General features: G+C 42.7%; 2 protein-coding genes across 2 annotated transcripts in view; both read right to left on the bottom strand.

Annotated features, from left to right (window-relative positions):
* ier2a (immediate early response 2a) overlaps positions 1–12500 on the bottom strand; it is a 61708-nt gene that overhangs the window by 3579 nt on the left and 45629 nt on the right. The gene's annotated exons all lie outside the window — the stretch shown is intronic.
* Positions 1–12500, bottom strand: part of cacna1aa (calcium channel, voltage-dependent, P/Q type, alpha 1A subunit, a) — a 115311-nt gene that overhangs the window by 81857 nt on the left and 20954 nt on the right. The window contains exons 4-13 of the mRNA XM_083566262.1: positions 9123–9214; positions 8819–8971; positions 7900–8087; positions 6811–6914; positions 6388–6503; positions 2477–2533; positions 2008–2088; positions 1653–1859; positions 776–888; positions 514–626 (exon numbers count right to left, since the gene is read on the bottom strand). Of these exons, the coding sequence (XP_083422388.1) occupies positions 514–626; positions 776–888; positions 1653–1859; positions 2008–2088; positions 2477–2533; positions 6388–6503; positions 6811–6914; positions 7900–8087; positions 8819–8971; positions 9123–9214 (1224 nt within the window). The remainder of the gene's footprint in view (positions 1–513; positions 627–775; positions 889–1652; positions 1860–2007; positions 2089–2476; positions 2534–6387; positions 6504–6810; positions 6915–7899; positions 8088–8818; positions 8972–9122; positions 9215–12500) is intronic.

The raw sequence follows: 12500 nt of genomic DNA, 5'->3' as shown, positions 1-12500 counted from the left end.
CTGGGGTCTCTTTTACACACGTGCAAATGCAGAAGGCGAGAAGGGAAATTGGCTACACAGATAGTGCACTTTCCACACGTACGCACTGTGGATCTGCGCCAATCTTCCTTCTCGCCTTTTGTGTTTCCACGTTGTGTGTACGCAGGGTTTACAGTTTACTTATAGTAGCACACTTTCTACCGTCATTTTTTTTTTTTTTTCAGAAATCAAAAAACCTAACCTTTGCGTGGAAAGTGCCATACGCATGTTTTCAGTCTTGTTTTGTTTATAAATATTTATAAATGAGACCCCTGATTAATAAATGTATTTTTTTATATTTGTATTTGCATTTTAATGTTATATGAAAATTAAAGGCACTAAATGGGTTTATTTTTTACAGACTTTTTTTATGCAATTTCAGCAAGTAAAATGTAAATTTTTCAAAACAGAAATCAAATGACTTGTTGATTTTATGAGACCTGATATGAGATGTAGAGGGACAATAGACATGCAGAAGACAGGAAGAATACTCACTTGGTCACTTTGAAGATTCTTAGTAACCTGAGAGCTCGTAAAACACTAATCCCAAAAGATGTCCCGGGCTGAATCATCGCCCAGAGCACCTCAAAAATACTGCCACAAATGACCTGTTACACACACACACACACACACACACACACACACACACACACACACACACACACACACACACACACACAGAGACACACACACATTACTTTAGATTTGTTTAGATGATGTGAATATAAAAGGTAATTAATAGTAGATTGGAACTTACAATGCAGTCGAAGCAGTTAAAAGAAGAGTGAAAATACGGCCGTGTTCCGAGTCCATACATCTTAATACACATCTCCGACATGAAAATCCCCAAAAATATAAACTCTGCAAAGTCTGTGTGTGTGTGTGTGTGTGTGTGTGTGTGTGTGTGTGTGTGTGTGTGTGTGTGTGAGTGAGTGTGTGTGAGAGAGAGAGAGAGAGAGAGAGAAAGAGAGGGAGAGAGAGAGAGAGAGAGAGAGAGAGAGAGAGAGAGAGAGAGAGAGAGAGAGAGAGAGAGAGAAGAAGAAGAAGAAGAAGAAGAATATTATAACAAATTTGAGATAATTAGGTGTTTTTCTTCTTTCACTCTGTACACTATAAAAGCCAGTTTCCAAGTTTACCTAAATCCAGTGCTTTCTCACAATTCCAAATTCATTTCTCACAGTTCTGAATGTTTTAGCCATTTGGGCAGCATCACTCCTCTGTAGTGCCAAAAAGTTTTACACAAAATGAAATCGTTTACAACCAATAGAATCACATGGTATCAAACTAAGCTTCTGATCACTGGAGAGAACTCTGTCTAACAATCAGCTCTGGAGGAGACGGAATAAGACAGACCCTCCTTCATACACCAACAGCTTCAAACTTTAGGCCCACAACATGGTTATCGGTGGATGCACCAAAAATTATATAATATATATAATAATATATATATATATATATATACCCAATATATATAATTATATATAAATACAGTATAAAAAAATATGCACATTGATAAGGTTTTATATTTGGGTCACTCATGTGAATAATCCTCACTAACTAACTTATCACTCACACCTGTTTAAGGAAAACAGAAGAAGAAGTAGAAGTAGAAGAGCAGTGCTGAAGGAACTCACATAAAAAGTCAGACAGAATCTCAGGTTGGTCGTAGTGAACCACAGCCACACACAGTGTGTTCAGACCAACCAAACACAGAACAGTCCAGTAGAAAGCCTGTGTTTTCACAACATGACGAATAAAGAAGCGCAGCCTCCGCTCCTTCTTCCGGAAAGAAGATCCCTCTAGCTTGGAGCTCTTCAGGCTTGCACGAGCAAAAGGAGACCCTGAGAGACGAACAGGAGACATGAGAAAGGGACACATACACACCAAAGCTTTATAATATAATAATATAAAGCTGTCATGCACACACACACACACACACACACACACACACACATGACTGTGAAAACTATCTGCCTGCAGAAGTGTTACCTAAGGCCAGGTCTCCGTCTCCCTCGTCCGGGTTTAGCAGGTCATTCTTGGTTTTCTTCAGCGTTGGTCTTCTCCGTGATCCTGCACACCACAAACAGCAGCAATGTATCATGGTCCAGCTTTTCAAAATAATACCTGTCTTTATAAACTTTTGTGTACATTTTGTCTTTTTATTAAATATGAGCCAATTAATCAGTAGACCTTTAATACAGCTCTCAGTCCACCTTAAACATGCAAAAGCACAGAGAGGAGAAATAAAAAAAAAGAATAAGATGAGAAAGGATAGAAAACAGAGAAAAGATGGAGTGGTGAAAGAGAAGATCAAGCATGAAGTAGAGGAAGAAAGAAGAGGATAAGGAGGATGAAGATGAGAGGAGGATGAAGAGAAGAGGGAGGAGGTAGAGGAAAAGGAGGATGAAGATTAGAGGAAGATGGAAGAGGAGGAAGAGATGTGTTTGCATATAAATACCGTCAAAGGGCATCCGATCATCACCATCATTGTCCTCATCAGCCAGAATCACTTCTTCTGCAGAAACAGGAAAAACAAATAAAACATTAACATAATTAGACAGCTAGCATACGAGCCCTGCTCCACAAACAGCCCCAACTACCCCCTACCAAATACAACCATCCAACACATACCCCTACCCCCTACCCAATACAACCATCCAACAGATACCCCTACCCCCTAACAAATACAACCATCCAACACATCCCCCTACCCCCAACCCAATACAACCATCCAAAACATACCCCTACCCCCTACCCAATACAACCATCCAACACATACCCCTACCCCCTACCAAATACAACCATCCAACACATACCCCTACCCCCTACCCAATACAACCATCCAACACATACCTCTACCCCCTACCCAATAAAACTGTCCAACACATACCTCTACCCCCTACCCAATACAACCGTCCAACACATACCCCTACCCCCTACCCAATACAACCATCCAACAGATACCCCTACCCCCTACCCAATACAACCATCCAACAGATACCCCCACCCCCTACCCAATACAACCATCCAAAACATACCCCTACCCAATACAACCATCCAACACATACCCCTACCCCCTACCAAATACAACCATCCAACACATACCCCTACCCCCTACCAAATACAACCATCCAACACATTCCCCCTACCCCCTACCCAATACAACCATCCAACACATACCCCTACCCCCTACCCAATACAACCATCCAACACATACCCCTACCCCCTACCCACTACAACCATCCAACACATACCCCTACCCCCTACCAAATACAACCATCCAACACATACCCCTACCCCCTACCAAATACAACCATCCAACACATACCCCTACCCCCTACCAAATACAACCATCCAACAGATACCCCTACCGCCTACCCAATACAACCATCCAACACATACCCCTACCCCCTCCCAAATACAACCATCCAACACATACCCCTACCCAATACAACCATCCAACACATACCCCTACCCCCTACCCAATACAACCATCCAACACATACCCCTACCCCCTACCAAATACAACTATCCAACACATACCCCTACCCCCTACCTAATACAACCATTTAACACATACCCCTACCCCCTACCCAATACAACCATCCAACACATACCTCTACCCCCTACCCAATAAAACTGTCCAACACATACCTCTACCCCCTACCCAATACAACCGTCCAACACATACCCCTACCCCCTACCCAATACAACCATCCAACAGATACCCCTACCCCCTACCCAATACAACCATCCAACACATACCCCTACCCCCTACCAAATACAACCATCCAACACATACCCCTACCCCCTACCCAATACAACCATCCAACACATACCCCTACCCCCTACCCAATACAACCATCCAAAACATACCCCTACCCCCTACCCAATACAACCATCCAACACATACCCCCACCCCCTACCCAATACAACCATCCAAAACATACCCCTACCCCCTACCCAATACAACCATCCAACACATACCCCTACCCCCTACCAAATACAACCATCCAACACATACCCCTACCCCCTACCAAATACAACCATCCAACAGATACCCCTACCGCCTACCCAATACAACCATCCAACACATACCCCTACCCCCTACCAAATACAACCATCCAACACATACCCCTACCCAATACAACCATCCAACACATACCCCTACCCCCTACCCAATACAACCATCCAACACATACCCCTACCCCCTACCAAATACAACCATCCAACACATACCCCTACCCCCTACCTAATACAACCATTTAACACATACCCCTACCCCCTACCCAATACAACCATCCAACACATACCTCTACCCCCTACCCAATAAAACTGTCCAACACATACCTCTACCCCCTACCCAGTACAACCGTCCAACACATACCCCTACCCCCTACCCAATACAACCATCCAACAGATACCCCTACCCCCTACCCAATACAACCATCCAACACATACCCCTACCCCCTACCAAATACAACCATCCAACACATACCCCTACCCCCTACCCAATACAACCATCCAACACATACCCCTACCCCCTACCCAATACAACCATCCAAAACATACCCCTACCCCCTACCCAATACAACCATCCAACACATACCCCTACCCCCTACCAAATACAACCATCCAACACATACCCCTACCCCCTACCAATTACAACCATCCAACACATACCCCTACCCCCTACCCAATACAACCATCCAACAGATACCCCTACCGCCTACCCAATACAACCATCCAACACATACCCCTACCCCCTTCCAAATACAACCATCCAACACATACCCCTACCCAATACAACCATCCAACACATACCTCCACCCCCTACCCAATACAACCATCCAACACATACCCCTACCCAATACAACCATCCAACACATACCCCTACCCCTACCCAATACAACCATCCAACACATACCCCTAACCCCTACCAAATACAACCATCCAACACATACCCCTACCCCCTACCAAATACAACCATCCAACACATACCCCTACCCCCTACCCAATACAACCATCCAACACATACCCCTACCCCCTACCCAATACAACCATCCAACACATACCCCTACCCCCTACCCAATACAACCATCCAACACATACCCCTACCGCCTACCCAATACAACCATCCAACACATACCCCTACCCCCTACCCAATACAACCATCCAACACATACCCCTACCCCCTACCCAATACAACCATCCAACACATACCCCTACCCCCTACCAAATACAACCATCCAACACATACCCCTACCCTCTACCCAATACAACCATCCAACACATACCCCTACCCCTACCCAATACAACCATCCAACACATACCCCTACCCCTACCCAATACAACCATCCAACACATACCCCTACCCCCTACCCAATACAACCATCCAACACATACCCCTACCCCCTACCCAATACAACCATCCAACACATACCCCTACCCCCTACCCAATACAACCATTTAACACATACCCCTACCCCCTACCCAATACAACCATCCAACACATACCCCTACCCCCTACCCAATACAACCATCCAACACATACCTCTACCCCCTACCCAATAAAACTGTCCAACACATACCCCTACCCCCTACCCAATACCACCATCCAACACATACCCCTACCCCCTACCCAATACAACCATCCAACACATACCCCTACCCAATACAACCATCCAACACATACCCCTACCCCCTACCCAATACAACCATCCAACACATACCCCTACCCCCTACCCAATACAACCATCCAACACATACCTCTACCCCCTACCCAATACAACCATCCAACACATACCCCTACCCCCTACCCAATACAACCATCCAACACATACCTCTACCCCCTACCCAATAAAACTGTCCAACACATACCCCTACCCCCTACCCAATACCACCATCCAACACATACCCCTACCCCCTACCCAATACAACCATCCAACACATACCCCTACCCAATACAACCATCCAACACATACCCCTACCCCCTACCCAATACAACCATCCAACACATACCCCTACCCCTACCCAATACAACCATCCAACACATACCTCTACCCCCTACCCCCAGAGAGCAACTGATGGTTAAATTGTAGAGAAACAGTTAGAGAGTCAGATTGAGAGGGTAAAGGAGAGGTTGATGATGAGGCTAATGGAGAAACCAAAGGAGACTGGAGAGGAGAGGAGACTGGAGAGGAGACTGGAGAGGAGACTGGAGAGGAGACTGGAGACTGAAGAGGAGACTGGAGAGGAGACTGGAGAGGAGACTGGAGAGGAGAGGAGACTGGAGAGGAGACTGGAGAGGAGAGGAGACTGGTAGGAAGGTTGAAGTTAGAGACATTTAAACGCTGTGGAGCTACTCACCTGCTTTGCAGATCCATTCCAGATATCCGTTCAGTTCTCTCTCAATCTGTTGCTGTCGCCTCAGCTTCAGGAACTCACTACGATTCTCCACCCGCTCTCGTTCTTTAGCAAACTCTCTGTTTTACACACACACACACACACACACACACACACACACACACACACACACACACACACACACACACTTGTAACTGTCTCTGTGTAAAGTTACAGATGAAATGGGTGATGCAGCTGATTTGTACTAAAGCTGCAAAAAAAAAGTATTTTATAGACAAAACATTTCTCTCACACACTCACACACTCACTCACACACACACACACACACACACACACACACACACACACACACACACACACACACACACACACACACACACACACAATCACTCACTCACTCACTCACTCACTTACTCACTCACTCACCCAGACAGCACTCCCAGTACCAGGTTCAGCATGAAAAAGGAGCCGATGATGATGAGGGGAACAAAGTACATCCAGTTCCAAGCACTTCCTGAGGCGTCATTACTCTGAAACACACATGCAGGTAAACACACACACACACACACACACACACATATACACGTGCACGCACAAACACACAAATGAACACACACACACACACACACACACACACACACACACACACAAACACACAATTACAATTTTGCCCACAGATCAGACCTCTCTCTCTCTCTCTCTCTCTCTCTCTCTCTCTCTGTCTCTCCCTTTTTCTGTCTCTCCCTTTGTCTTTCTCTCCCTCTGTCTTTCCCTCTGTCTCTCCTTTTTCCTCTCTCCCTTCATCTCTCCCTCCATCTCTCTCTCCCTCTCTCTCTGTCTCAGTCAGTCAGAGAGAGAAAGTAAACATTTTTGTTAGTGAAAGATTTTGATTGGTCTGTAGATGAAGCACTGCCTGTGGCTAAAACAGAGATGACCTTCAGGGTTTTAAAATGATCTTATAAAAAGGTTCAAATTAAATCTCACATTATTTTCAGTCTGATCATAAACACATCATTTAATGAACAGATCACAGAAAAATATGACCATAAAAAGATGTATAAAACGTGTGATTCTGTCACTCAACATTGAATTCATACTGCATCTACTCCAGCTTTCAGTCAGGACCATCATCTAAATATGAGATCAGGGTTTCAGGCCAGGGTTTTAAATCAGAACTGTTAAACTAAGATGGAATAGGAGGCATATGGATGTGTGTTTCTCTGAGATAAGAGCAGAAACCCTGCTGGTATATTTCTCTTACTGCAGACACACAGCATGTGTTTATTGGGACATTTGCCTGCTTTACCAGTCCCTATCTTTGTGTGGGATTTCTTTAGATATTTTCCAAAGTCTTTACCTGACAGGTGAGACACATATGAAAATGAATGAGTCAGCAGAACAAGTACTTATAGAAAACTTTAAATTCAGTAAAACAGTTTTCTGTATTATTACATTTAACTGAGATCTAGAGCCACCTCAGCTACAGGAAGTGTGATAGACGAAACTGTGACTCACATAGTACAGAAGATCTGTCCAGCCTTCCATAGTGATGCACTGGAACACGGTAAGAACAGCAAAAAGGATGTTGTCGAACTGCGTGATTCCATAGTTTGGTCCAAGCCAGTATTTCTTACAGGTTGTACCATTTGGACAGAGACGTGAGGGGAGTTCAGTTCCACATGGAAACTCTTCCCGAATTTCCTCTATCAACAACAACAAACACACACACACACACACACACACACACACACACACACCATCATCAGTCCACTACACACTACATACCACACACAACACATTCAATTCTCCTTAAACATTACAGAAAGTTAAAATCAGTGTTGGACAGTAATGAAGTAAATGGAATTCGTTATTGTACTTAAGCAGCTTTTTCTCGTATCTGTATTTTACTGCAGTTTTTCTATTTGGGGAAATTTTTACTGAAACTTCACTACATTTCAAAGTATATATTTTTATATTCAACTACATTAAGTGAAATCAGTCGTTCCTTTTTATTAATGAGGATAAAACACGTAACTGGTGAAACACGCAGCGAGTCACCAATCAGGATCGAGCGCACGCTCTGTTTTACACGTGTTCTGATCGGCGCTCGGTGAATCTACTGATCACCAACATACAGTTCAGCATCAGTTCAACATCAAGCAGAACATTTAGAGAGGAATAAATGATGAAAAAACTCCAGACTCGAACTCGACACAACACACGTGACTTCATTTACACGTTTATTTTGAAGTAGTTGAAAATAATTTTTGGGCTCATTATAATTGTATATAACATTATAACAATACTGATGAAGGAAACAGACACAATAATCCCAAACACATTTTCACACTGTTGCCTCTCAGGATTAAAGCACCTCCATGGTCTCATGACCAGGAATTTTCATCTTATTCTTCTAAAACTGACACAAGCTCACCAGTGATGTCATCAAAGCAGGTGGTGTGAAATTTGCCGATGTAGAACTCAAGGCCGATGATGGCAAACATGAGAATGGCGAAGAAAAGCAGCAGGCCAATCTGCAGCAGGGGGATCATGGCCTTCATGATGGATTTGAGCACCACCTGCAGGCCTGAAGACAATGGTTTAAAGTGAGTTTGACAGTTTGGAGGTCTTCATTAACACATTTTTTATTTAGCACAATAAAAAAATGTATTCATTAAATAATATAATTTCACCCTCTCTCTCTCTCTCCTTCTCCTTTCTCTCCATCAGATACTTACTGGGAATTCCAGACACCAGCTTTAAGGGTCTCAGCACTCTGACGGCTCGCAGCGTCCTCAGGTCAAAGTCTGAACCAACGGTGGAGAGAATTCTGTGAAGGAAAGAGACAGGAATTGAGCCTGTGTATAAACAGTGTGTTTCAGAAGAGAAAATAAATCAGTGACTCATCAGATCTGATTCATTTTCATCCACTAGTGAAATATCCATAATTTATATAAATAAATATAATTAATATCATAAATACCAGTGGTGTGCGGTCAGGGTCAGTAAATCTCTGCTGGACTAAACATTAAGCTCTGACCTACATTTACAAACTAAATTCTAATATTTGTTCCATGAAATTGTATTAATTTCTTCCATCAGTTTCTTCTCTTCATGTCGTAGTGTTTCTCTCGGCTGCACTGCTAACCCTGTCCAATCAGATTTTAGCCTCTATGTGCTGCCATGTGAATCTAATCTGCTCAGAACCTTCAGAATCAGTACTGCTGGACTTTTTACCATCGTCTCCTTAATAAATAGCTCTGTTTTTTTAGCCAATCAGATTTCAGATTCTCCTCACAGAGCAGCTCACTGGCCAAGAATAGACCAGTTCGACTGGTAAAACACGTGTGTAGCTTTGTACACGTTCATACATCTGAGTTAGACTTTTTCATGCCTACTAAAGAAGAGAAACTGATTTGGTCTCAAACAAACTTTAAAATCCATTGTGAAGAAAAGCGAGACATGGTGAGGAGGTCACCAACCCTGAAGCTCGCTAGCGTGTCTCAGCCCGGGAAAGGGTTTGTTCTCCACTTCCAGAACAGTGAATACGAGCGGTACCACTGGATTACAGCCTCTGGGGGGCGCTGCACATTATGAGTCTGCATCTCTGGTGTGTAGGTTGTGTTTTATTTTCATTTTAAAGTTTTTGTGATGTTATTAGACAAATATTGATTGTGATCTGCTCCAGATGTTGTAGGTGCACAGTTGTGGTTGTAGTGTGGAGGTTTGGAGTGTAACTGGGGTTGTTGGTTTAGTAAAATGGTTTTTACCTCCAGATGTGAAACGTCTCTCTGTAATGCACGTGTTGTTATATTGTGTGTTTGTATTGTATAAATGTTTTTTATAATTGTGACATGATAGTGGTGTATTAAGAGGTGGATTAATTCGGGTACATCCTCACTGAAGGCCCAGGTACCAAATACACGGCCCGACACTGATTAATACTGATCCAAAAATAAATATAAATATTTTAGGTAAAATAACAATGCCTGTAATAGACTCCGATTCTTTTTTTTAGTAACCCTGCATTTTGTGTGTGTTTGTTAGTGTGTGTGTGTGTGTGTGTGTGTGTGTGTGTGTGTGTGTGTGTGTGTGTGTGTGTGTGTGTGTGTGTCTGTTTGTGTGTGTATGTGTGTTTTTGTGTTTTTGTGTGTGCGCGCACGTATGTGTGTTAGAGAAAGAGAAAAATAGGAAAGGAGAAAAATAAATGAAAGAATTATACATACAAATAAAGTTCCTCATGTATAACTAAAATAAAACTGGTTATTTCTTTTATAAAAATATAATATCAGGTGATCAGGTGACAGTGAGTCCTCAGAAGCCCCAGAGCTGCACCTCTATGGTGATTCCTCATTCACATCTTTTCTACAGTAACCAGCATGTTCTCATTCATAACTGTTTCCAAGGCAACAACATTCTTCCACCATTGATAGAATCACAGCATCGCCGTGGTAACAGGCCAAAAAAAGGTGGAGCCTGATTTATTGATTTATTCTTTGTCACAGTCACTGAATCCCAAAATATAAATCACACTGATCTGTTCACAATGCTGCTCACACCTTGTAACACACACACACACACACACACACACACACACACACACACACACACACACACACACACACACACATGATTCATACCAAATACACCAAAACACAAGAAATACAACAAACATCTCACATACAGGGCTTTCATGTACTTTATCTCTTCTTCATATCTCCTTTATCTCTCCTTCATCTCTTACCCATCATTCCTTCATCTCTTACTCATCTCTTACTCATTACCTTAATCTCTTCTTCATCTATATATTCCTTCTTTTTCTTTATCTTTTGTCTATCTGCTCGTCCATCTCTTTTAATCATCTGTGTGTGTGTGTGTGTGTGTGTGTGTGTGTGTGTGTGTGTGTGTGTGTGTGTGTGTGTGTGTGTGTGTGTGTATACACCTATTAGCTTTGAAGCTTTTTAAAGATGAATTAAGTTGCCATAGAGATAAGAGAGAAACACAGACAGACAGACCGACAGACCGACCGACAGACCGACAGACAGACCGACAGACCGACAGACAGACAGACAGACAGACAGACAGACAGACAAGCAAGGAACATAAACTTGACATTTGTTATATTAAAGATACAATAATTAATCTGTTTATCGCTAAAATAAACCACAATCTAAGAGAGAAAATCTGTAACTCAGGTGATCATCAGGATCCCAGAAAGATTATGAACATCTCACCATACTTTTATACAGCATTGTGGACCATTAATAGACATGATTAAAAGTGCATGTGAAATGTAGAGCCCAAGCTTCCACTGGAGTAGAAGATTTGGGTAGAAGATTAGACATTCCCATGCTCATCTCATCTGTTTATATGCGGCTCATATCCCAGACATAATTCTCAAATGACGATCCTTCCTTTCAATAGTTTGTTCAATAGTCCAAGTTTAATGGATTTTGTATAGGAACCTCCAGCTACCTGTCAAAGATTCTGGATTCCACACTTCTGTCTACATCTCTAAGGGGTTAATAGTTGATTATTTGATACAGACTCTTGACACTCTTAGCTCCAGTATATCCATAGAGAGATTAGTCCTTGAACTGGGATGTACACAACAGCAGCTCTTAGGAACAGTGTTAAACAAAAATCTTAACAATGTTTATATATTGTCACTTATAGTGTTTAGCAGACATCCTTATCCAGAGAGACTTACAAATAAGCAGTTGAGGGATAGGTGCCTTGCTCAGGGGCCCAACAGTTGCTGCTTGCAACTTATGACCTTTCAATCAAAAATCCATCTTCCACAACCACTGAACTTCACCTCCCTTGAGGATCAGTCAGAATGCTTGGTTGATCCAGAACCATAAAATTATGCCGAAGCATTAAATAATTAAAAATATCAGGACCCTTCACCTGTACAGTCATTGAGCTCGCAAACAACTCTAGTTTTAACATCATAGCATGAGCTTTCTCAAACTCTATAAGACACTGACCAGTAACAGACACTGACCAGTAACAGACACTGACCAGTTACGGACACTGACCAGTAACAGACAACGACCAGTAACAGACACTGACCAGTTACGGACACTGACCAGTTACAAAGACTGCCAGTTACA

The sequence above is a fragment of the Silurus aristotelis genome (assembly GCF_946808225.1).
Source record: "Silurus aristotelis genome assembly, chromosome: 17".
NCBI lineage: Eukaryota > Metazoa > Chordata > Actinopteri > Siluriformes > Siluridae > Silurus > Silurus aristotelis.
This window is presented reverse-complemented; position numbering and strand designations above follow the sequence as displayed.